Source organism: Ranitomeya variabilis, chromosome 7, assembly GCF_051348905.1.
Source record: "Ranitomeya variabilis isolate aRanVar5 chromosome 7, aRanVar5.hap1, whole genome shotgun sequence".
NCBI lineage: Eukaryota > Metazoa > Chordata > Amphibia > Anura > Dendrobatidae > Ranitomeya > Ranitomeya variabilis.
This window is the reverse complement of record NC_135238.1, coordinates 179,340,867-179,367,930: the sequence shown is the minus strand read 5'-3', so window position 1 is coordinate 179,367,930 and position 27,064 is coordinate 179,340,867. Positions and strand designations below refer to the sequence as shown.

Sequence of the window (27,064 nt, the reverse complement as noted above, 5' to 3'; positions counted from 1 at the left end):
TGCCTTTTATTAATTATAATGTGAAATGATTCTAGTTGGCCACACTAATGCCTAATGTGCTGCTATCGAGTATCTTCATGGCACTGACTGGGAATCAGCAGGTGTACTTTCTTTGCAATACTAATGGAGGAAAGGTGCAGACATAAAGTCAGCCAATAAGTTTAGGACACATCCAGGACGGAGAGCGAGGCCGGGTGTGTCTGCTACATATCTGAACTAGACAAACAATAGAAACCTAAAGAAATGGAAAGGTGTGATGGGGGCAGATCTCAGCTGGAGCTGGTCACTGGGTTGGGCCTGCTGACTCCAAGGATCAGGACATCCTGGTTCTAAAGCTGACGATGATTTCTGCCTCCTCCGAGTATAAATAGGTCATCATCTCAGATCTATAGCACTCATCATCCAGGTGTTCTCCTCACACTGAAAAAGGTGCAGAACGACAGGTGAGTGACTGCATGAAGCGTGTACAGGCAACCTGCTGAACAAGGCAAGAATGGCTGTACTCTGGTCTGCACTCTTTATATTACATTCCCTATTATTGGCTGTGTTCAACATGACATGATATATCTGCAACGCAAAAATTAGTCATAGTACATTAGCAACTAATTGGCCATCTTAGCATGTTGTAGTCACAGCTACAAAGATGATCTGAGTTTACATAATGTTAAAAGATGCATTATATATTGTATTTGTTCTGGTATGAAATAAAATAATATTACTTAATAGAGTTAAAATACAGTACGAAAAAATGTGTATGCGTAATATAATGCAAAGAGCTTTTGACATTTATTTCTGAGAAATTGACACTTAATGAGGTGGTCCAAAACCCAGATTAATTTTCATTCTAAATGCCTATTTACAGCCATAATCTAATCTATTTTCTAATATACTTTAATTAAATAATCCCAATCGTTCCATCACTAATTACTTTACTTTTTTTTTGCTATTTTCTCTTTTATGTTGCTTCGTTTGAGAATCCTAATGCATGCTGGGATACTCAAACAAAGTGTCATCAGGGAGCAGAGGCTGCGGTCACTGCCATTGCCTCTATCGCCTCCCTGAAATGAAGTTTCATCAGTGACCCTCATTTTAGGGGCTGGGCTAGTCCCTGCTATACTGAGCGTGTGTCGGTTGTTAATTCTGACATAAGCTCAGTAGCTTCCTGTCACTGTTTGATATACACAATGACAGTGCGTTCTCTCGCCCTGTCATATCAGAAGTAACAAGCTGGCAACAAAGTGCACTGTCAGTGTGTGTTGTAATAAAATTAACCAGTGTGCAGAGACCAGGGTTGTCCCCACAAGTGATGTCACTGGCGGGGCGGCGTTGGTCTCTACAAGCTGGTATTCATCATATAATATGTACCTTAGGGCAGCACGGTGATTCAGTGGTTAGCACTGTTGCTTTGCTGTGCTGGGGTCCTGGGTTCAAATCCTACCATGGGCAACATCTGCAAGGAGTTTGTATGTCCTCCCTGTGTTTGTGTGAGTTTCCTCTCACACTCCAAAGACATACTGACAGGGAATCTAGATTGTGAGCCCCAATGGGGACAGCGATGATAATGTCTGTAAAAAGCTGTGGAATATGATAGCACTATATAAGCAAATAGTACAGTGCGCTCTGTTGTTGAATTATTATTTGTGATCTGAGCCAGCGAGAGAGCGCACTGTCATTGCATACATCACTCAGTAGCAGGAATTTACTGAGAATACGTCAGAATTGACAACTTATACATGCTCAGTAGAGCAGGGACTAGCCCAGCTCCTAAAATGAAGGTCAGTGATGACATTTCATTTCAGGAAGGGGGCAGAGGCCGCGTCAGTGACCAAGTGAAGAGTAATCAAAAAAACAAGCAGTAAAAAAAAAAAAAAAACAGTTTGTGTAGTTAGGGAAGGATAGGGACTTTTTAATTAAAGTATATTATAAAATAGATAAGATTATGGCATTAACTAGATAGGGACTTAGAATGAAAATTAAAATATGTTATGAAGTTGGGATAAGATCAGCAAGAATAAAAAAAATGGGTAGCTATATATGGCACCCTAGAAAAAGCAGAACACATCTAATTAAAAAAAGTGTCTAAACTTGGGTGCTAGCCTCAAATTCCTCACTAAAATGTAATAAAATTAAAGGCACCACCAATCAATCAATCTAATCATCTCCTGCAAAAGTCCAGGTTTCTAACAATCATGACTCTTTCCAAATAGCAGCTACACATTTTGGGATCGATGCCATCTTACCAAGAAAGAGGAAATGTACAATTAGTAAAAGATTGTCCGGATCCTTCTATTGACAATTCCGCACATTGTTTGCTCATCTGTATAGTGATGTTTGCTCGGTAACATTACGTGTCCAAATACAGGTTTTGCGCACTAAGTAATAGAAGTTCTCTTGCAGACACCATGAAGCGCAACCTGTTCGTTTGTTGCCTCCTTCTCCTCTGTTCAGTGCTGGGAGAGGCAGCTACAAGAAAGCCAAAGAAGCAGCCAACACCCGATGCCAGCGGCACAGCCAAACCTGAATCTGAACCTGTAGATTCTCCTGTCACTCAGCCAAAAACCCTTGCAAGAGGCAAGTGTCTGTTATAGGGTGGGAAATGTTAAAGATGCTAAACCTGTAGGAGAATTTTACTACTCAATGTAGTGGTACAATAACATTAAAATAATGTTTTGCAGTAATCTGAGAAAATGAACTTTCAAGCCACATGCAAATTATCCGGGAAGTGCATTTGGGCAGGTCAATGAACTATGAGGGCAGCCCCAATGCACTTCCAGGGTAATTTGCATGTGGCTTGAAAGTTCATTTTCCCAGTGATGGCACATCAGATTACTCCTAAGCTAATCTGACTAGTCTATTCATGCTGATGGGTTTCTTAAGAGTGAGATCAGACGGTACAGTTGGCCATGTTGCTGAAACTCCACCCATGGTGGCAATAACAAAGGCCAGAAAAAAATCAAATAAAATCAAGGAATGGAGCAATGTAGGTAATACTAAATGGCAGCAGAGACATAATAATCTACATGTGTAGATAAACAACAGAACTGCACCGTGTGGGAGTCCACTTACATTAGTTCCACCCCAGGTATACAGCAAAGTGCTAAATTGGAGTGAAGCATATAGTTACATGGTAACATCCCCATGTGGGGCCCTGAAAATTCTTATGGTGCTTTGAACACACTGTTCAGCATTGTAAAGTGCAAAGTGCCTAGCTGTAATCTGCTGTCCATAGCATGAATAAAGAGAAATTAAACTTACATTGGTGAGTATCCTGGCTAAAGGTGATCCTCTGCTACCCCGACAGCACCGTTTCGCCTGACTGGCTTCCCTTTAGCCAGGATACTCATTCCTTGATTTTGTTTGATATTTTCTGGCTTTTGTTATTGCTCCCAGCTGTATGTCTTCAGAGAAAACTCCCCTGCTGAATGTCACTTGTTTTTAATGATGTCATAATTAAAGATACGTTTTTAATTATTATTATCAGCCTATTTCAGTGTCCAGTATACATAACAATATGTGTCTGTTATCTACAGGCTGGGGTGAGAGCATTGACTGGGCTCAGACTTATGAAGAGGCTTTGGCCAAGAGTAGGGAAGCGTAAGTATGAGAACACAATGTAGAACTAAACAATGTTATAGTATAATATTTTATTCACCTACGGTCAATATTTCATATAAGAATTTTAATCATTTTAATCACATCCCAATTATTTTTTTTTATATTTTACTTTTTTTGCATTAATAAAATTTTTTGTTTTGCTTTCTAAGTCGTCGCTCTCCCAATTAACTTCTCATCTTCTCTTTGCAGAGGGAAACCTCTCATGGTGATCCATCACTTAGAAGACTGCCCTTTCAGCCAAGGTAATGTAAAAATAATTGATAAAGAAATATTTGATAATATTGAACTTGATGTATCCAATGGCCATTCTCATATTTCAGGTTTTAGATAAATCTCCTTATTTAATTTATTTTGTCTATATATTGTATAATCTTAATTTAGTAATTTTCCTTTCACTTATTTTTTTTTTTTTCTTATGCAGTAAAGCAAAAAATATTTTGCTAACTGGAAGCTAAATAAACTGCTGTTGACTGATCTTGGCAGGTTTTGTCGTTTACGACGATCCATTCCATGTAACCCAACTAATTGCAATGCCCATGATTACCTGCTATTTACTAAAATAATACTAGTAAAGAAACATTACAAGACCGATATAGCAAAATCAGATTATTGAAGGTTTCTGGGTGGCAAAAAAAAGAAAAGAAAAGTACAGAAGTGAGGTGCTAAATTTTACCTTTGTTGGCTGTACAGCCCTTTTTAATTTATTGTTAAAGGGACCCTGTCTCCAGAAAAAACGCTATTAACCTGCAAATATGGGGTTAATTTGCAAGTTAATAGTGTTATGCTGGCCGGTGCCCGCACTTAGCCGAACTCTGCAGAGAGAAAATGAACTTTATTCCCCCGGCAGCAATCTCATTTCAGTCACGGGGGGGCAGCGCCGGCACTGGTTCAGGGCACCGCTCGGCGAGTGTAACTGCGGCATCGACCCTGACTGACAGCTAATGCTGAGAGAGTGTAAATCAGGGCTGGGTGCACGGTTTTCAGTCACGGGGGTAGCGCCGGAGCTGGTTCAGTCACCGCTCTAAGGCTATGTGCCCACATTGCAGAAATGCTGCGGAACTGTCCGCAGCATTTCCGCAACTCCCTGCCACGGGTAAAACGCATGTGGAATTTGCATGCATTTTCCCACAAAACACAAACGTTTTGCAAGCGTTTTTAGCTTGCAGAATGCTTGCGTTTTCCAAGCGATTTGAAGCATCTCTTGGAAAAGTGATTGACAGGTTGGTCACACTTGTCAAGCATAGTGCTTGACAAGTGTGACCAACTTTTTACTATTGATGCTGCCTATGCAGCATCAATAGTAAAAAATAGAGTGCTAAAAATAGAAAAAATAAAAAAAAATTCTCACCTTCTGAAGGCCCCCGATCTCCTCAGCGGCGCTCCCGGTATGTTCCGTTCCCAGGGATGGTTTGCCGAAGGACCGTTGTGACGTCACGGTCGCGTGACCATGATATCATCCCAGGTCCTTCGCGCAATGCATCCCTGGGAACGGAAGCCGCCGCGTGCACCGCTGAGAGGCGGGAAGACTCCGGGGGCCATCGCAAGGTAAGTATATCCCTATTTTTATTTTAATTCTTTTTACAGAACTATGGTTCCCAAGGGCCTGGAGGAGAGTCTCTTCTCCTCCAGATCCTGGGTACCATCCGCACATGAAGCGCTCACTTTACGCATGGTGGGCATAGCCCCATGCGTAAAGTGAGCATTTCAGTGCAATCCTATGGCGATTCCGCAGAGAGAGAATCCACAGCATGGGCACATCAACTGCGGAATCCCATAGGATTGCATGGGAATGTGGTTTTTAAGAATTTCTGCTGCTGCAAAAACGCATAAAAAACGCAACGTGGGCACACAGCCTAAAAGTACAGAGTGGCGGGTGTAATCGCGCCCCAGCCATTATGGACAGCTGTCAGTCAGGGCCAGTGGCACGGTTAGAGCCGGTACTGTATACTCAGATTGGTGACTGAACCAGTGCCAGTGCCGCCCCCATGATTGAAACGGGAACACTGCTGGGAAGAATAAAGTTCATTTTCTCCCCGCAACATTCAGGAAAGTGCAAGCACCAGGCAAGTTAATAAACGCTATCTCTCTGCAGGTTAATAGTGTTTTTTTCTGGTGACAGGTTCCCTTTAAGGACTTACATTTGTATAATTTCATATTGAGAATATGACTGAATCAAGGAGATATAAGATGTCTTGTTGATGACATCCAAGCCGAGGTAGGGAAAGTCTAGTAATAAAAGCTGGCGTTTCAGTTAATTGCCCCCCTATGTACGTAGTAGATGGATAGGCAGCGACTTTCGGAGCAAGAGCAACTCTTTGTTAGTGATTCCCTCTGTCCTCATTGGATATATAGAAAAAGGAGTTTACTTTGTAAGATAGCCTTTAACCATTAAAAGAGTTAGTGTACATGCGTGGCCACTAGTGATGAGAGAGTGTGCTCATTACTCGGGTTTTCCGAGCATGCTCGGGTGATCTCCGAGTATTTTGGGTGTGCTCGTAGATTGTTTGTGTCCCCGCAGCTGCATGATTTAAGATGGCTAGACAGCCTGAATACATGCAGGGATTGCCTGTTTGTTAGCCTGAATACATGTGTTGACTCCCTATCTAGCAGCCACAAATCATGCAGCTGCGAAGACACAAACAATCTACAAGCATGCCCAAAATACTTGGAGATCACCCAAGCATGCTCGGAAAACCCGAGTAACGAGCACACTAGCTCATCACTAGTGGCCACTGCTCAATTCTTATTTTAAGTTTCAAAGCCCTGCTTTTGGGAACGGTGGTGGTCCCAGCAGATATATAGCCCAGCGATCAGCAAGTTATCTATCACTAATGCACAATGGATGCACTACAGTCTCTTGTACATATGAAATGTCTACTCATTTTTCTTATAAAAAATACTTATAAATATATTTTTATATTTTAAAAAGACACTTACAATTTCTGTCTCCTACATATAGAATTAAAGAAAGCTTTTTCTCTTGATGCGATGGCACAGAAATTGGCTCGGGATGATTTCATCATGTTAAATGTTGTGGTGAGTTTATGGTTATTCCTTTATAACATACATGGCAAACTCTGGCCCACAGGGTAATTATATTTGGCCCCCAAATCCCCCCTTCCCAAGTGGAGCCATTATTGTGTATGGAGGGCAATGTGGGGCCCATTATACTGTATAGAAGGCATTGTGGGGCTCATAATACTATAAGGAGGACTATGTGGGGTCCATTATACTGTATGGGAGAATATGTGGGGCCCATTATACTGTATAGAAGGCAATGTGGAGCTCATAATACTATAAGGAAGACTATGTGGGGCCCATTAAACTATAAAGAAGGCAATGTTGGGCCCATAATACCATAAGGAGGACTGTGTGGTGTCTATTATACTGTATAGGAGACTATGTGGGGTTCATTATACTGTATGGGAGAATATGTGGGGCCCATTATACTGTATAGAAGGCAATGTGGGGCTCATAATACTATAAAGACGACTATGTGGGGCCCATTAAACTATAAAGAAGGCAATGTTGGGCCCATAATACCATAAGGAGGACTGTGTGGTGTCTATTATACTGTATAGGAGACTGTGGGGTTCATTATACTGTATGGGAGAATATGTGGGGCCCATTATACTGTATAGAAGGCAATGTGGGGCTCATAATGCCATAAGGAGGACTGTGTGGTGTCTATTATACTGTATAGGAGACTATGTGGGGTTCATTATACTGTATGGGAGAATATGTGGGGCCCATTAAACTGTAAAGAAGGCAATGTTGGGCCCATAATACCATAAGGAGGACTGTGTGGTGTCTATTATACTGTATAGGAGACTATGTGGGGTCCATTAAACTGAATACTGGTTGGCCTGTGACTTTGTCCAAGTTTTTCAGTTTGGCCCTTTATGTGTTTGAGTTTGACATCCCTACTCTAGAATGTATGAAAACACTTTAAGAGGAGCGTCATGTAGTGCCTGGTACATGAAATATGCTAACAGATAAGCCAGAACTGCCCTAGTGATAAATATTTAATTGTGCGCTGTATGAAACATCACTTAGTTATGTATAGTCGTACATCACTGAGGTTTGATTAAAGGGGGTTTCCAGATTCAACATACATTTCCACAGTCTCTCTATATGATTGCAGTTTACCAAATCTGGACACTGTGCGGTTTCCCCTTTAGTTCCAGCTTTTGCTGTCAGTTCCCGACTAGCTTCTCATCTGCTTCTATAGAACACTGAGAGAAGAAGAAGAGAAGCTAGTCAGCAGCACATGACTACAGAAATGCAAATTGCAAACTTGTGGCCATGTGACCTTCTGCTGAAGCTGGAAATAGAAGGAAATCCTCAACATTCACACATTGCACACAGTCATGATTTGAAATTTGCAGTCACATTGCATGCCCACAGAAATTTATATTTAGCCCCATAAAATCCCTTAAAGGGAATCTATCACCAGATTTTTACAACCCCATCTGAAAACAGGATGATGTAGGGGCAGAAATCCTAATTCCTGTGATGTGTCACTTACAGGGCTTCTTATTGTAGTTTTGATAAAATCACTGTTTTCTTTGCTGCAGATCTAGCAGTTCTCTAAATGCTGAGCTCTGTATAACCCCACCCACATCACTGATTAGCAGTTTGTCGATTATGCACAGTGTACAGAGAAAACTGCCAATCAGTGATGGGGGAGGGGTTATATAGCGATCATGAATATGGAGGACTACATGGCAGCAGGTTTACTAGTCCTCTAGTGATAATGTTCTGCTGATAAATAAGCGATTTTATCAAAACTACAGCAGACAGCTCAGTAGGTGATACATCGCTGGAATCAACGTCTTTGCCCATACATCATGCTGCTCTCAAACTTGAGTCAAAAACCTGATGATTTCCCAATACTCCGATAAATGGCAGTTGGTACCTATAAAGTTCTATGCAGAACTGTCCGGACAGGAGAACTTGTAGCAGAATGTCTGTCTGCCTCTAGCTCCTCCCCTCTCCATAGAATTTTAAAAGCACCAACTGTCATCTCCTATCTCAGTAATGGAAAAATCTGTCTTCAGTGAATACAGATTATACCCATGTATCGAGAGTTAAAGATCAATTTAGAAGGGGAAAGAAGTAGATATTTTTCTGATAAGATCTATTACTAAGTTGCTTATTTTCATGTGTACTATTGATTTTTGAAATAAAAATAAACATTGTAAAAATACCACCCAATGCTTTAGTTTAAAGACATGGGTGCTTTCATGCAATTCTGCATCAAAATGTATCATAAAAAGTACAAAAATTAATGCTTTTGGCTACTAGTCTGACGCATAAGGAGCCCTCTTAAAGTTCAGTCTGTGTAAAGCGTATATATGTCTATATGTATATATCTATAGAAATTCACCATCAATAATTAGACCAAAATCTCTGATGTAGATACTAGTAGACATGCAAGACACAAGGTCAACCAAAGTCCTGATCAGATGCAGCGGGTGATAAAATGTGCAATTGCTGATCTTCTCTTAGTAGAAAATAAAAGCGATCGTCCCACCGATCGGCAGAATGGGGCACACTTTTCCTGGTTAGAATGTGTGCAGTCTCAACCTTCGACCTATTCATTCCCTATGGTGGGACTGCTGGAGAAAGCCGATAACGGCACTGCCATTCTGTATGGGATCAGTGTGGGTCCCAGTGGTCTGATCCCTACTGATCTACAAGTTATCACCGATCCTGTGGGTAGGTGACAACTTGTTCCAAATGGACAACCCCTCTAAGTAAATCAGATGTGACCTCTACAATATGTTGTCTTCACAGCACCCTGTGGCTGATGAGAACCAGTCTCCAGATGGACTCTATGTACCCAGAGTCTTGTTTGTGGGTGAGTTTTATTAAGCAATTAATAGTTGTGAAGTTTTATAAAATATTTTTTATTTTAGTCTCTAGTTTACACTTTTTTTTTCCATCTGGGTTAATATAATAGAAGTGCACTAGGTGACCGTAAAAGTCTCCGAGCCATTCAGAGTCTGGACTAATGCATTATCTATTCTATAACAGATCCATCAATGACTGTCAGGACAGATCTAGCAGGGAGATACTCCAACAGACTGTATGCCTATGAAGCTGGGGATATTCCAGAGTGTAAGTATTGTATGGTTTATGTATGGTGTGTATTTAAAGGGAACCTGTCAGGTCGCCAAATGCTATTAACTAGTGGAGATAAGGCTAAGCCGCAGGTGTATAGCGTTAAAATGCCTTCCGGCCGCTTTACTAGACGTGTGGCTACTGGGAGAAGATTACCGTAACTTTATTCCTCCTTAGAGGCAGCGCCTTTCAATCAGATGTCTGCCCGGAGCGGCTATAGTCATTGCTCATAGCATTGTGATTAGTGGCTGTAAACAAGCGCCAGCACTTTGTTTGGTAGTTCGCTCTGCATAGTTGTGTTGCAGAACGAGCAGTCAAAGTGCTGGCGCGTAGTCACAGACTTCACTTACTGTGGACTGAGTGACTGAAGCCGCTCCGTGCATGCCCCTATGAGTGAAAGCCGGGGGCTACTGATAGCCACACTTTTGAAACATTAGTAACCTACAGATTAATCCGATAACTGCAGGTTACTAGCATTTGGAGACCTAACCGGTTCCTTTAAGTGGTAGTCATCTTAGATGAAGAATTGTCTGTGCACTACAAGTCGGCCAGAGACACTACTTTTTAGGGGTCGACTCTATGAATTCTATATGCCCTGGTCACAGTTATTTGATAGTAACAAGTCCGTTATGTTGTAATAATATCTGGATTCTTCTTTAAATCGACAGTGATCACAAACATGAAGAAAGCCAAGAATATCCTGAAGACCGAATTGTAGGTGTGTGATCATTGTGGAAAATCTGCAGTGCAGAAACTATGGCCACGAGGTACTGGACACCGCCAGTAACAAGACACTATAGTAGCCCCATCGAAAAAATAAGTCCTTATGGCAACCGACTCACAGTGGCAAATATTTCTAGCTTACTTGCTATACTAGGCTATAGTATAAGAAGTCTTTCCTATTAGTGATGAGTGAACATGCTCAGATAAGGGGTTATCTGGGCATGCCCTGGTGCTAGCCGAGTGTCTCGGCATGCTCAAAAAATATGTTCGTGCCCTCGCACCTGCATGTCTCGCAGCTGATCGACAGCCACGACACAGGCGGGGATTGCCTAACAAATAGACAATCCTTGCATGTGTTGCAGCTGTCAATCAGCAGCGAGACATGCAGATACTGGGACTCTACATATTTTTCAAGCATGCCGAAGACACTTGGTTAGCATCGGAGCATGCTCAGATAACACCTTATCCGAGCATGTTCGCTCATCACTATTTCCTATGGTTACTTTTTCTACCTCTTGTATAGACTACAGCTTTTATTTGCTACATCTCGTTTTCTCTCTGCTTATGTAATTTGGTAAAATGACAGTTTCCTTATGTACGAACTCCATTAAAATAACCTCTTGTACCCTATATTTTCAAGCAAACATAGAAAACGGCCTTCTGTCAAAACCGATACTCCAAGAAAACAACATATACACTAGCACTGAGTTGGCAACAGAGGAGACGACATCTGTATGAAATGTTAATGTTACTAGTATTTTACAGATACACTGCTCTTAATACTCTCACTGTGGTCTTTGCTCTGCTCTTTTCACATATTGTATTGCCGATTATGATCCTCAAATTCTATAAAATCCGCACACAGAACATGGTATTAACTGTGGGGAAACTAGAGATTCTCATTTACTCCTATTTGCTGGTATTCTGTTCAGGTCAACAGGTCACCTCTGCAACTTTTTACATTTTATACAAAATATTTACTATGTATTGTAAAAAAATAAACATATTTTATCCCTAAAAGCTGTGTTCACTTATATCCATTTTTTAATTGCTTTGTTTGGTGCATATAGGGATAAACAAGGGCAAATACAGACAGAGAGGAGCAAAATGCTCGGTATATTCACATGTGGCAGATTTGTCAGAGAAATTAAACATATTGCCTCATTTATCTAAATTGGTCTTGCAGGAATCCATGCACATGCCAGTAAAAAAAAAAAAAAAAAAAAAATACAAATTCACGTTTAGATGAGGATCACACTTATACATTGCTTTTGGTCAGCACTATGTGGGAGTTTCTGTCAGGATCCCCGAAAAACAGAATTCCAATGGGAACCGCAACAAATCCCCGACGGAGTCCCAGTAGACACGGTGTGGCCTCCGTTCTGGCAGTATTCGTCATTTTCAATCATGTACAAAAATGTACCAGACCACGATTTTGTGCCTGTTAAAAAAAGACAAATAGTGCCAGGACGGAGGCTTCATTGAAGTGAATGGGTGCGTTGGGATTTCCTTTGGAATCTTGTGTTTTGTGAATTCCAATGGAAACCCGCATGTAGCCCTTGGCCTAGAGCACACTAGAAGTGTGAACCTAGACTTACGTCATTATAACGGATTTTTAGATACAGTACTTATTACATAGCTACAGAATGTGAATATAGTCTCAGGCTATTTTGACATGCAGTGTTTTTTTTGGGTGCGCTTTTTTCTCATGTGGATTAGAAGCTGCGTTTTATAGTACCAGCAAAAGCAATGAGATTTCAGAATTCTTATGGTGTCAGATTTTTTTGTTCCTAACAGTATTTTAACACTCCCAACGTTTTTGAAAATCTGCAGCGCGTCGATTCTTTAACTTTTTTTTACCCATTGAAAGTGATGAAAGTCTGCATTGTTTTAAGCATTTTTGCAGTTTATGTGTTTAGTGAATGTAACCAGCCTGAAGAATGCAGCTATTTGCTGGGTTTAATGCGCAGCATTTTTACTGTCATGATGGATGGGCTTATCGACAGAAAAAAAAGATGACTGCAAAATTACCGTACATGTAAACATACCCTAAATTTTGTTTTCTTAGCACATCCTGTTTAATGTAGATTATTCTCATGAGATTCCCAAGTAAAACAGAAAAATTTTTTTTATCAAGTATCGGATATTCTTAGAATATGTTAATGGCAGAAGCATGGGACAAAACTAGCAATTGCGCCTGAGCCTTGGTGCCAGAGTGGCCCAACCACATAAGAAGAAATCAGTATTAAGCTGGGGCTACAAAGTTGCAAAGCCAAGGATTGCTTCATCGCAAAGTACTGCAGGTGAATGGATTCACACTGCAACCTGCAAAGTCCTGCAACAAACAAATCACAAAAAATTGCACTGGTTCTGACTTTTAGAAGGTTTCTTGACTGGGAACCCTGCGGGTCATTACTCATTCATTACACAGTGGCATAAAGCACTCTACGGCCACAGGACCAGTGTTGTGGCCAAATTAGTATTGTAGCCTCAGCCACATAAGCACCACAGGATATTTGGGGGCCTTTACCTGATTTTTGGATTAGGACTCAGACACCTTTAGTGGATGAACTATGGCAGAAAATGTGAAATTTTGGTGCATCTAGTTTCAGACCTATTTGCAGGTAACTCGAAAAAGTTATTTAGGCACGAAAAAGAATGTCAACAAGTGGTGTCAAGTTAGACAAGAACATTAGTAACTGAAAAATATGTCTAAAAATCTTCCCTAAAAGTTTCCAGTGTAGTCCATATACTTTTATAAGTGCTGAGGTTTATTTCCATTTTTTACTCCTTAGGGGAGGTTCACAGGAGGGTTTAGAACAGGTACATTCAAGAAAACCACCTCGAAAAGTACTCAGAAGAATGAACAATCATTTCTATGAACAAATGGCTTGTGGTGCATACGTTCCGTCTTTTGCGCATCTTTGAAATGCTTCAAATTCATAAAAGACGCAAAGAGTTAAAAGAAGTGAGCTGTCCATTCTTCAGGCATTTTCTGCTCTGAACACGCTCTATACTGTCCAATACCAGTCAATGAAAAGGCTCAAAAGATGCTCTGGAGTGTTTAAGCTTTGTGTCCGAAATTGTGCCTAAAAAACACAACAACAAACAGCTAGCGGTTTCTTCATTGTTGAATGAAGTTAAATTAAAAACAAACACAAAATAAAGTCTAGAAAACACCAGAAGAAAACATGCTAAAAAAGGGCTAAAAAAAAACAACAGGTGGCCTTTGTAAATGTCAAAATATTTTCAGGAAACAAGTATAAAGAAAATAAGACCCTTTAGGTTTACAAAATACTAGAAAAAAGAAGCGTTTCCTGAATCATCTTCCATTTCAAAAACTCGCTTCTTGTAGCCTGAAAAAAAAACATTCTGTGAACATGTCCTTAGGGAACAACTGATGTCACAATGCATCTGTGACTGATAGCGATTTGCAGGCGATTACTGTGTGATTTGTCGCCATATCATTAAACAAAAGAGTATTAAGGACTTCCTAAAAATTGAAATGGTTAGCACAAAATTATGTTAAAAAAAACAACAGAGGCTTAGGATTTCAATGTTGGCTTAATTGTACTTATTATAAGTTACCAACACAGAGGGAATCAATGAACAAGCTGTGTAATGCGCATGTAACGCTGAATAAGAGACACTAACCACTCTGGCTAATCAGTGAACCTTTTCCCTTAACCCAGATTTCTCTGATGTGAAATGGGTTTTCCAAACCAAGTCAATCTATACCTTCTACTGCATCTTATACTGCAGGTTACCAGCACTCTTACCTTTTTAGGGTATACATGTCAAACTCTATCCAAATCTAGCCCACAGAGTGACTATATTTGGCCAGTGACAGTGATAACCCACCCTTCCTGGATGCCGATATAGTTTAAAACAATGATGGAGGAGGGAGCGTCAGCTGACGCTCCCTCCTCCATCATTCTCCCTCTGCAGCTGACGTCTCAGTAGTGGGTGCGATGACGTCACTATTTTACATCAGCTGTGCCGCACAGTGAAAAGCTTCAGAGAGCTCGCTGCCAGAATCAGAGCATTGGGGGAACAAGGAAACATACTTATTTTTTATGTGGGACCCATTACACTATATGGAGGACTATATAGATCCCAATATACATTATATAGAGAGCTACGTGGGGTTATTTTTCTGTATGGAGGGCTATGTGGGGCCCATTATACTATATGGGGCCCATTATTCTGTTTGGAGGGCTACGTGGGGCCATTATACAGTGTGGAGGGCTATGTGAGGCCCATTATATAGTGTGGAGGCCTGTGTGCTGATCACAGTTGGGGCATCAAACTGTGATGGGGTCACCATACATTGACGGTGGGTTTAAAGGAGGGGTACAGTAGGGTCATTATACTGAGTATGTAGAGGAATTCACTGTGGGGGTATCACACGATGTTTGGGGGGCACTATGTTGGAATCATACATTATAGGGTCAATGAAAGGGCAATCTAGGGACTTTAATAGGATGAAAATTACTTTGTAAGGGATACAAAGTTGTGAGATATGCTCTTCTGCGACTGCACTGAATGTTAAGGTTTCATTTGTTCATTTTCTTTAGTGGGGGGGGGGGGGGGGCAATTAGAATGTCTGCTATGTTGCCCCATGATTTCTATATACACCCTCACCCGTGAGGAAATACCCAATGCTTCAGTCATTTGATCTGTTAAGATCGATTAATAAAAATGTACTTTGTTCATGGGACAACCTCTCAAGTTTGTTTCCGTATGAAAAGGTTCATCGCTATATTTGATAAAAAAAAAACCTCCTCAATTGTCGCCATTTTTTAAAATAAATATCAAGGTTGGCCCATGACTTTATCCAAGTTTTTAATTTTGTCCCTCTGTGTGTTTCAGTTTGACCTCCCTGTTTAAGGGAATCTGTCACCAGGATTTTGCCACCTAATCTGAGAACAGCATAACGTAGGCGCAAAGACTCTGATTCCAGAAATATGTCACTTTCTGGGCTGCTTCACTTAGTTTGGATAAAATCACTGTTTTAACTCTGCCCCCACCACTCATTAGCAAATTTCTGCCTATGCAGTGTGTATACAGCTGCCAATCAGTGGTGTGGGCGAGGTTATACAGAGCTCAGCAGTCTGATCGCTGTTAGATCTGCAACAAGATTTTATAAAAAATACAGCAAGCAGCCCAGTAAGTGACACATCGCTGGAATCAGGATTTATGTTATAACACATAATTAGTTAACTTTAAACGCTAATATATTGGCAATAAAACACTTTAAACACGTGATGCAGATGATAGCTGCAGGTAGCATTTCTCTAATACCCACTGGGAGTATTTTTTTATTTTAAACACAAGAAATAACAAACATGACATTTATAACAGAAAAAAAATATTTATTTTTCAAACTCTTAACTGAAATGATTTGATTGTTACCTCCTGGACATACAATATATTGCTGCTGAGCATTTCCACTTCCAGACATTACTTACGTATACTTTTGCTTTTTCCTTGATAAATTATCCAATGTCTTACCATACAATGATATTTCAAAACATTAACAATATAGATTTTTTTATGTCCTTAAAGGGGTGGTTCACTTCCAGACAACCCTCTATTAAATGTGCACAGGGAGGGAGCTGAAAAACTATACTCACGTTTCAGATCGGTGCTTTTGCATACTTGGTGCTATGTCCCCCGCCATTTTCTTTTAGTTAGGAAAAAATGTGAACACTGCAGCCGATCAGTGGCTGCTACAAGTCAGCACGTGACGCCCCCACCAGATTATGATCCCAGGAGACACATCACTGAATTAAGGAGGTGTAGCACCAGTCTAGGAGGTAAGGATTTTTTTTTCTAACTTCCCTGGTCCCATAAATAAAGGGTTATCCAAACATGGACAATCTCTTTAAAAAGGGCAGTGAACCTTATTGTTTAATCTGAAGGCTCATCTAGGCCACCAATCTTATCTTCTATGGAGCCCATCGTCATCCAGTGCTGCATTCATAGTTCTGTGGATGTCAAGTTTGATAATTTCCAGAATTTGCTTGGAGTTGAGAGTCTATATAGAGCTTTTATGATGATTTGCACAAAAGGAAGTGTAGTCTTTGCAAATCAAAAAGCAAAGTACAACGTCAGAACATTATAAAAAGGTGCGTTACAATGTTTTAGGGCTCTATTTGGTACTCGTGGACAATACACCGGTCAGAAAGCATCCACTGCTGGGACATCCATCATTGTGCTGTTCTCTATGGGTGAACCTGGCAGTACGTGCTTAATTTACCTGCAGCGCCACCTCAGGAAGAACTAAGCATTACACACATCCCCATATGAATCAATGGGTTGTATGTGTAATGCAGGATCGGACAAGTCCTCCACAGTGAGAGACGCTCTTACTAACCAACTTTACTCTCCACTTTCCCCATCAGTTGTGAAACATCATTAACTCAACGATTCTCAGCACGGTGTAAAAAGTTTACTAACTGCTAAGCCCCACTATACCTAAAAGATGTTGTACCAAATGTAGAAATTCCAAAAAACAAACTCATATAAAACATGGAAAAACTTTTAAGTATCTACTTTGGGCACCAAAGAGCTCAGTAAACGACCATTACACAACTATAATGTGGCTTAAAAAAGGAAACCCTGAACCTGGAGATCATCAGTGCTACTTCTAGTCTCTTGATACATAAATAATCAATTGTTTTCTAGAGTTGGCCTTTTTTGATTTCTTATGTTACTTCTCATGCCTTAATGGAATAATGTTGACATATAATCACAATGTGACCAAGTTTGGATCGTTATGACATTGTCATTCTTGCAGCAGGGTGGAAAGGACAGCAAAACAAGTGAAGGCACATTAAGGAGACTTATAAAACCAATATATATGTATATCCATGACTGTTACCTAGCCCTGCAACAAAAACGCCAAAATTGTGTCTTAAGCCCTTAAAAGTTCTATGGATTAAATGATTGCATTGACTATGATCATTCCCTCATTTAGTAAGAGCAGCTTATTCCCCCCAGTAATGAGTGGGAACGTAAACCTTAACCGTGTCATCCCACAATGAAAGGAATCATCATGCGTCGCTATATCGAACGTGAAATGATAAATGCGATTTCTTTTTACCCCGGAGAATTAACCAAACAAGAACCGTTACATCAAGTGATTTGCAGGAGATGATGAGGCACATCCACAGAGAAAGAATATGTCCCTGATGGTTTACAGAAAAGGGTCAGTGACAAGCACTGGTATAAAGCAATTAGAGATGGTGCCGCACCAGACCTCCAGGGGTAGAAAGAAACCGAGATACCACAGTCACATTGCCTTCTAGTGACAGTATATGCTTATCCCTGAGGAAAAAGGGAAACTATATCCCAGAGTGTATGCTCCATCGTCTGGAGCAAGTCTTTGTTATCTGAAAACTCCCACTCGGATGGAGAGAGGGGTCTCTGTCTTCCGCCCTCTTGGTCGGACTTTATCATTGCAAAGTGCTTGTGAACTGTAAAAGAGAAAGGGAATAAAGAAGGAGAGGCCAAAACAATTATTACTCAAACTAATGATGATCTACTAATATAAAAGGGAATGGTTGAGAAAGCTGTATGTGAAACGCGCGTCGGGGTAGTGCTGGCAGAGCCCCACCAAGTATTCTTTCCTCCCCTCATTATGGGTAAGCATTACTACCTACAAACCAGCCTTTTGTCTCACTCTGTGTGTATTGGACTTCTACTATATATTGTGGGTGTATAGGTTTTGTATATACTATACATTGCTTGATATTTTAGATTGACTTGGTGGATCGGTCTGTTTATCCTCCTTATTTTTGACTTTTCAGTGGTGCTAAAAATCCCTGACACCGGAATGAGGCCTTAATAGAAGAAAATTGGGGTAAATATATTGAATGTCTTACTAGCTTTTGACTCCTGTGACACTGTTTGAACTGTGAAGTTTTTCTGCATTTCTGCACACTGGGAAATTAACCCCTTAGTGACAGAGCCAATTTGGTACTTAATGACCGAGCCAATTTTTACAATTCTGACCAGTGTCACTTTAAGAGGTTATAACTCTGGAACGCTTTATCGGATCCCACTGATTCTGAGATTGTTTTTTCGTGACATATTGTACTTCAAGTTAGTGGTAACATTTCTTCGATATTACTTGCGATTATTTATGAAAAAAATGGAAATATGGCGAAAATTTTTAAAATTTTGCAATTTTCAAACTTTGTATTTTTATGCCCTTAAATCAGAGAGATATGTCACAAAAAATAGTTAATAAATAACATTTCCCACATGTCTACTGTACATTAGCACAATTTTGGAAACAATTTTTTTTTTTGTTAGGGAGTTATAAGGGTTAAACGTTGACCAGCAATTTCTCATTTTTACAACACCATTTTTTTTTAGGGACCACATCTCATTTGAAGTCATTTTGAGGGGTCTATATGATAGAAAATAACCAAGTGTGACACCATTCTAAAAACTGCACCCCTCAAGCTGCTCAAAACCACATTCAAGAAGTTTATTAACCCTTTACGTACTTCACAGGAACTGAAACAATGTGGAAGAAAAAAATGAACATTTAACTTTTTTTTGCAAACATTTTACTTCAGAACCATTTTTTTTAATTTTCACAAGTGTAAAAACAGAAATTTAACCACAAATTTTGTTGTGCAATTTTTCCTGAGTACGCCGATACCCCATATGTGGAGGTAAACCACTGTTTGGGCGCACCGCAGAGCTTGGAAGTGAAGGAGCACCGTTTGACTGTTTCAATGCAGAATTGGCTGGAATTGAGATCAGACGCCATGTCGCGTTTCGGGAGCCCCTAATGTGCCTAAACAGTGGAAACCCCCCACAAGTGATACCATTTTGGAAACTAGACCCCTTAAGGAACTTATCTAGATGTGTGGTGAGCACTTTGAACCCCCAAGTGCTTCACAGAAGTTTATAACGTAGAGCCGTGAAAATAAAAAATCGCATTTGTTTTCACAAAAATGATTTTTTCGCCCACAAATTCTTATTTTGACAAGGGTAACAGGAGAAATTAGACCACAAAAGTTGTGCAATTTCTCCTGAGTACGTCAATACCCCATATGTGGGGGTAAACCACTGTTTGGGCGCACCGCAGAGCTTGGAAGAGAAGGAGTGTCGTTTTACTTTTTCAATGTAGAATTGGCTGGAATGGAGATCGGACGCCATGTCACGTTTGGAGAGCCGCTGATGTGCCTAAACAGTGGAGACCCCCCACAACTGACACCATTTTGGAAACTAGACCCCTTAAGGAACTTATCTAGATGTGTGGTGAGCACTTTAAACCCCCAGGTGCTTCACAGAAATTTATAACGTAGAGCCGTGAAAATAAAAAAATCGCATTTTTTCTACAAAAATGATCTTTTTGCCTCCAAATTTTTATTTTACCAAGGGTAACAGGAGAAAATGGACACCAGAAGTTGTTGTACAATTTGTCTTGAGTACGCCGACACCCCGTATGTGGGGGTAAACCACTGTTTGGGTGCATGGCTGAGCTCGGAAGCAAAGGAGCGCCATTTGACTTTTCAATGCAAAATTGACTGGAATTGAGATCGGACGCCATGTCGCGTTTGGAGAGCCCCTGATGTGCCTAAACAGTAGAAACCCCCCAAAAGTGACCCCATTTTGGAAACTAGACCCCCCCATGGAACTTATCTAGATGTGTAGTGAGAACTTTGAATGCCCAAGTGCATCACAGAAGTTTATAATGCAGAGTCGTGAAAATAAAAAATATATTTTTTTTAACAATAAAGATTTTTTAGCCCCCAAGTTTTTATTTTCACAAGGGTAACAAGAGAAATTGGACCCCAAAAGTTGTTGTCCAATTTGTCCTGAGTATGCTGGTACCCCATATGTGGGGGTAAACCACTGCTTGGGCGCACGGCAGAGCTCGGAAGAGAAGGAGCGCCATTTTGGAATTCAGACTTTGATAGAATTGTCTGTGGGTGTTATGTTGCGTTTGCAGAGCCCCTGATGTACCTAAACAGTAGAAACCCCCCACAAGTGACCAAATTTTGGAAACTAGACCCCCTAAGGAACTTATCTAGATATGTGGTGAGAACTTTGAATGCTCAAGTGCTTCACAGAAGTTTATAATGCAGAGTAGTGAAAATAAAAAAAAAATTTTTTTTCCCACAAAAAAGATTTTTAGCCCCCAAGTTTTTATTTTCACAAGGGTAACAGGAGAAATTGGACCCCAAAAGTTGTTGTCCAATTTATCCCGAGTACGCTGATGCCCCATATGTGGGGGTAAACCACTGTTTGGGCGCACGGCAGAGCTCAGAAGGGAGGGAGCACCATTTGACTTTTTTAGCGCAAAATTGGCTGTCGTGTTTGGAGACCCCCCTGATGTACCTAAACAGTGGAAACCCCCAAATTATAACTCCAACCCTAACTCCAACACACCCCTAACCCTAATCTTAACCCGATCCATAATCCTAATCACAACCCTAACGATAATCACAACCCTAACCCCAAAACAGCCCTAATCTCAACCCTAACCATAACCCTAATCAAAACCCTAAATCCAACACACCCCTAACCCTAATCCCAAACGTAACCCTAATCCCAACCCTAATCCAAACCCTAATCCCAACTCTAACCCTAACTTTAGCCCCAACCCTAACCATAACTTTAGCCCCGTCGTCACAAAAAAAGTTCAATGTAACCTTTTTTTTGTATGTCGCGTCCGCCATTTCCGCGCATGCGTGGCCGTAACTCTGCCCCCTCCTCCCCAGGACATAGACTAGGCAGCGGATGCGTTGAAAAACTGCATCCGCTGCCCACGTTGTGCACAATTTTCACAACGTGCGTCGGTACGTCGGGCCGACGCATTGCGACCGCCCCGTACCGACGCAAGTGTGATAGAAGCCTAAGGCTACTTTCACACTAGCGTCGTACTCGGCCCATCGCAGTGTGCCGGGCCGACGTACCGACGCTAGCGTTGTAAGCGCTGCACAACGGGTGCAGCGGATGCTGTTTTTTCAACGCATCCGCTGCCCCATTGTGAGGGGAGGCGGGGGCGGAGTTCCGGCCGCGCATGCGCGGTCGGAAATGGCGGACACGTCGCACAAAAAAGTTACATGTAGCTTTTTTTGTACCGACGGTCCGCCAAAGCACGACGCATCCATTGCACGACGGATGCGACATGTGGCAATCCGTCGCAAATGCAAGCCAATGGAGAAAAAACGCATCCTGCAAGCACTTTTGCAGGATGCGTTTTTTCTCCGACGCATTGCGACGGAAGCCAAAAAACGCTAGTGTGAAAGTAGCCTAACCCTAACCCTAGCCCTAAATTTAGCCCCAACCCTAGCCCTAACCCTAACTCTAGCCCTAACCCTAGCCCTAACCCTAACTCTAACCCTAACCCTAATTTTAGCCCCAACTCGTCTTCTCCTGCCGGCCGGCAGATGGCAGCAGATGGCGGGCGCACTGCGCATGCGCCCGCCATAAGGAAAAAGCCGGCTGGCAGGAGAAGACAGAAGAGGACCCAGGGACACCGGGTGAGTATGTTAGGGTCCCCGAATCCCCCTATTTCTCTGTCCTCTGATGTGTGATCACATCAGAGGACAGAGAAATACAGATCGCTTTTTTTTTTTTTTGCGGTCGCCGGTAAACTGTTAATTACCGGCGATCGCAAAACAGGGGTCGGTGCAAACCGACCCCGATCATGTTCTTTGGGGTCTCGGCTACCCCCGGCAGCCGAGACCCCAAAGATCTTCCGGGTGCCGGGCGTACTGCGCGTGCGCCCGCCATTTTTTCCCGGAAAAAAGATGGCGGCGCCCATGGGGACCCACGAGGAGCACCGGGGGAGGTAGGTAAGTATCGGGGGGCTATTGGGGGCCATCGGGGACCCTATTTCTCTGTCCTCCGATGTGCGATCACATCGGAGGACAGAGAAATTAAACGGCACATCGCATTTTTTTTTGTTGCGACCGCCGGTAAACGGTTAATTACCGGCGATCGCAACTCGGGGGTCGGTAAAAAACCCCCGAATCATGTTCTCTGGGGTCTCGGCTACCCTCGGCAACCGAGACCCCAGAGAAAATCCGACTCTGGGGGGCGCTATTCACTTTTTCCACAGCGCCGTTAATTAACGGCGCTGTGGTTTAAGTACCCTTAGCGGCCGCCGTTAAAAGGCGTATCGGCGGTCGTTAAGGGGTTAAACGATTTTTTTTTTTGTTATTGTTTTTTTAATTGCATAGTAAAATGTGTGACGTGCCATTGACTATTTTTTAACCTGACATCTTTGGAACCAGTGGTTATTTTGGACCACTTGAAGATCCCATTGACATACAGACAAGTGTGATTCTTACCTCTTTTTGCCTTCTGCACTCTGCCTTTGCTTTTCCTTAGCAATGAAATCAACTTCAGAGTAAAAGTCGGCTCTGTCATCTAATAAAAGGTTCTGTCAAAAACATTAACAACCAATGAGTCGGTGCCAACAGCCTTTTCCACGTAGTCAGACCACAGATTCAACTTACCTTTACCCCTATAATGTCGCCATCTTTTAGGTAATACGGTGCCCCCTGTAGGCAGTCTGCTTTTTTTTTCTTCTTTTTCTTGGAAACATGCTGAGTCTGTAGAATAAAACAACTCAGAAATATTATATACATATATATATAATATTCGGTTTCATCCTGACATAAATTGAATGGGTCTTTTTGTGCATAAATCCATTGTGAAAAAGAGTTCATTATTAAAACCCCCACACAACTTAGGGTAGAAACGCGTATCAGGGTCTAAGGTGCAGGTAGATGTGGTGACACCTTCTATTATTTTTTGGGTATGTCTGATTATAATGTTATAATGCATATTCTCTCTTCTCTTGATTTTATTTTTGTACACCAATTCTCTCTATATCTAATTTAGTGAATAGCATTGCAATTAACTTAGTTGATATACTGTATATATGTGCCTATACATAGATGTTATTATCACTCTTTGGAAGTGTTCTGCCATCTTGTGGCTATTCTTTCTATAGTTTTCTTATCCTCACTACTTTGAGTCTCTCATCGGCCTCCCCTTGCTTTCATTGTTTTTTTTGTTATTTTTACTATTAACTTTACATTATATTGTGTAGTTGTATAATTCAAAAGCAATATTTATTGTATATGTACATTTATCTGATTTTTGATCAAATTGGAGTAACACTTCTATGATATTTTATTATTAAAAGAGATCGCCACGTTGTAGATAGAAGTAAAGGGTTGAGTGGCAAGTTACATGAATGTCAGGATGTAACAGAACAGATTAGAACAAACTCCTTATACCATCAGCAACATATAAATATACTGACCCAGCTGGATATCGGAAGCCATTCATGTTTATCTGGAAAATACTTTGCAATCTCAACTTTGTCCACAGATAAAGAGCAATGGTTAGCAATCGTCTGCCGCAGAGCAGATGCAGTGCACCCACGAGAGATATTCCAAGCGACGTCCACAGATGGGAAGTATCGACACTCCCCTGGGACAGAAAGCTGAACCCGTAGAAGGAGATCCTGTGGTCTAAATAATCAAGAGGGAAATCCGAAAATGATTAAAATAATTTCAAACTACATGCCTGTCAATCTTATGTGGATTAGTACAATACTCAAGTAAATAGTACATATAAATAACATAAGGGTACTTAGATAACACTATTTTGATCAAAAAAAGCGTAAACGCCATCCCACCGTGACAAGGTGTACCCATCGAGACAGTTCTATCCTGTTTCTAATAGTAAAACCTCACCTTGTGCCTGCTGGATGTAATACTAAAGACAGGATGGGACTTTCCCGATTGGGTACACTTTGTCGCGGTGGGATAGTTTTTACGCTTTTTTTTTTTAATCAAAATTGTGTTAACCAAGTACGTTAGGTTATTTACATGTACTGTTACTATTTACTTACTACGGGGTATTTGCTCATTTTGTTTTTTTTCTTGGGTTTTGTCCGTGAAATGGCCACAGTGTGAACGTGAGCATACACTTTGCACGTATAACAACTTGTGCTCTGGCTCATTTCTGTGGTTTTACTGTAGTGCAATACTCACCCCAGGATCTCCTCCTGCTGTAATGGCTCCACACAAAGTGTCGTGTTAATGCCCATTTTGTAGTCACTGCAAAAAATACAAAATTCCTATAATGGGCAACACTGCACGAATCTCAGACATTTATGGTACATTTATAGGATCTGACATAGTTGTCTGATAGGTGCAGATTCCAGAGATGGGACCCAAACCTATATTAAAGAACTGGGTCACAGACGCCCCTTTTGACTGTGGCTGAGAACTTGGGTCTCATCCTTTGGGCTCGTTCACATGACCGTAATTTCAGTTCAAGTAATGTCCATGAAAAAAAGGACAGCACTCGGACTAATGTTGTTCAATCTGCATGAAAAAAAATAAAAATCACAGCATGCACTAGGTGCAACCAAAATCCCCTACTTTCATGAGCCATAACTTTTTCTTTTTTTTTTTCCTTCAATATAGATATATGAGGGCTGTTTTTTCATAAGGATGAGTTGTAGTTTTGAATGAAAATTTATTTTACCATATAATGTACTGGAAAATGGGGAAAATAAATATCCAAGTACAGTGAAATGGTGAAAAACAAAGCAACTCTGCCATTGTTTTGGGGGTTTTGATGTCAATTGTGCGGAAACATGCTTCTTTACGATTGCAGTGATACTAAACCAGCTTTTTCTTTTATTTAAGTGGTAGAAAAAATTCAGTAAATTATAAATTATAACAAAAATAAAATAAATACATATGTATGTATACACACATAAAAAAATATATACACTCACAACTGGCTTGCAATATAGAGTCAAAATAATGTTCTCTTATGAATTCCAGTCATTTAGGAGGACTACGATGGCTGTGGTGGAGGGGGAATGTAGGCACCTGACTGCCATGATCATCCATCGGCACTTTGTGATTCTCTTGCAATAGGGGCAATCGCGCCATTTAAATGCGACTGTTAGTGATTGACAGCGGCATTTTAATGGTTAATCAGTGTTCGGCGCTAGCTCCATTCACGGTTGTTACAGGCAGATACCGGCTGTGTGACAATCTTAGATCCATGTGTCCTACGTCTGGGAGGGGTTAAGAAGAGAGTGTTCCCAGGGTTTCCTTTGTGTTAATCTTACATACCTAAATACATACTGATGGTGAATTTACATTGTGAGCCCCATTGGGGACAGAGATGCAGATAATATCTATCTATCGAATATGTTGTAGCTTTACAAGCAAGCAGTCAATGCTTTTCTGTATTTGTCCATTTAACATAAGGATGCTATAGGCAGTGTCATTGCAGGCCTATCAGTCAATATGAAATCTATAACTCTTGTAAAATATAGTTTCATTAGCTTTTTTGCCACTTTCACTTATAGCTGTACAGACATTATCAGCCCTGTCCCCATTGGGCTCACAATGTACATTCCCTATCCTATGTCTTTGGATTGTGGGAGGAAACCGGAGAACCCGGAGGAAACCCACGCAAACATGGTTGTGATTTGAACCAAAGACCCCAGAGCTGCTGAGCCCTGTTAAGATGTGGTATTACATGCGTGGTCCCTTGGTATTAGGCTAGGGTCACATTGCGTTATGTGACCGCGTTTAACGGACTACGTTACACCGCGGCATAACGCGGTGTTAACGTAGTCCGTTCATGCCGCCATAGCCTGTAATGGTGAGCGCGTCGCTAGCGCCCGCCCACATTGGGCGTGCGCTAGCGATGTCGCGTCATTTGAGTGACGGACCTCGGACGCTGCTTGCAGCGTCCGCGGCGCGCCCGAGGTCCGTTCCTCGCTAGTGCAGATCGGGGATCTGCGCTAGCGGGGACACCGAACGCGGACCCTAGGGAAGCATTGCGTTAGCGCAACCCGCTAGCGCTATGCGCTAAACGGATTGCCCTAACGCAATGTGAACCTAGCTTAACAATACAGGAGGCCCCTCTTATAGAAGGTGCATACGCCCTAATAACTCACCTCATTTGCAATTGATTTAACCGCAGCAATTTTCCCAAACGCTTGTTGTCCAAGGTCCAAATACGAAGGAACTCAGGAGAGGGAATCCCAAGAGCATCAAAAACTGTTAATGTCATGATCTGAACAGAGGAAGAAATAATGAAAAAGGATAAATATCTGAAAATCACATTGGATAATACTAAGAAAACATGGAAGATCTATTCAACCGATTTGTTTTTGACATAAGGCAATTCACAAGTATTAGTTGCTGATGTGCAGATACCTGTAATTTAAGGTCCTGGAGTGAAGCGTCCTTGGATATCTCTATGTGGCACACAAAGCAGAGGTCAGACTCCACGTCTTCATGGATCGAATTATCTGTGAAATGTACAGAAAGCAGAATCTGGTCTGAAGGACTGCTTGTATTCTGTAATCTGGAACAAAAGGACTAGACAAAACAAAGAAAGCTGCCCAAGAAGCCTACCTCCAGAAGGGTTTATCTGCAGTGCAGCAGCATGAGTGCTCACATGGTTTACAGAAGTTTGCTGAGTCTTTGGACAGTACAGCCATATTGGTAACTTCAGGAAGCCCTATGAGGAAGTGATCAAATACAATGACATCTCTTATATGTTATTATAG

At 41.3% G+C, this 27,064-nt stretch overlaps 2 protein-coding genes across 4 annotated transcripts in view; one reads left to right on the top strand and one right to left on the bottom strand.

Annotated features, from left to right (window-relative positions):
• Positions 1-303: 303 nt before the first annotated feature.
• Positions 304-11,484, top strand: LOC143784286 (anterior gradient protein 2-like). 2 transcript variants are annotated; one of them, XM_077272378.1, is made up of 9 exons: positions 304-443; positions 2,398-2,571; positions 3,531-3,594; positions 3,805-3,857; positions 6,575-6,651; positions 9,415-9,478; positions 9,655-9,738; positions 10,410-10,508; positions 11,105-11,484. In XM_077272378.1, exons 2-8 carry the CDS (start codon positions 2,403-2,405, stop codon positions 10,457-10,459), a joined length of 561 nt encoding a protein of 186 aa, XP_077128493.1. In that variant the 5' UTR covers positions 304-443; positions 2,398-2,402; the 3' UTR covers positions 10,460-10,508; positions 11,105-11,484. The 2 variants fall into 2 exon arrangements, with proteins under 2 accessions (XP_077128493.1, XP_077128492.1); XM_077272377.1 differs by having other exon boundaries at positions 10,410-11,484.
• A 4,248-nt stretch (positions 11,485-15,732) lies between these two features.
• The window catches only part of USP40 (ubiquitin specific peptidase 40), a 132,839-nt gene continuing 121,507 nt past the window's right edge, over positions 15,733-27,064 (bottom strand). For both annotated transcript variants that reach the window (XM_077272376.1, XM_077272375.1), the window contains exons 25-32: positions 26,910-27,015; positions 26,709-26,803; positions 26,447-26,565; positions 24,510-24,575; positions 23,774-23,984; positions 22,959-23,054; positions 22,791-22,882; positions 15,733-17,945 (exon numbers count right to left, since the gene is read on the bottom strand). In XM_077272376.1, coding sequence (XP_077128491.1) covers positions 17,858-17,945; positions 22,791-22,882; positions 22,959-23,054; positions 23,774-23,984; positions 24,510-24,575; positions 26,447-26,565; positions 26,709-26,803; positions 26,910-27,015 — 873 coding nt within the window. In that variant the 3' untranslated portion in view covers positions 15,733-17,857. The remainder of the gene's footprint in view (positions 17,946-22,790; positions 22,883-22,958; positions 23,055-23,773; positions 23,985-24,509; positions 24,576-26,446; positions 26,566-26,708; positions 26,804-26,909; positions 27,016-27,064) is intronic.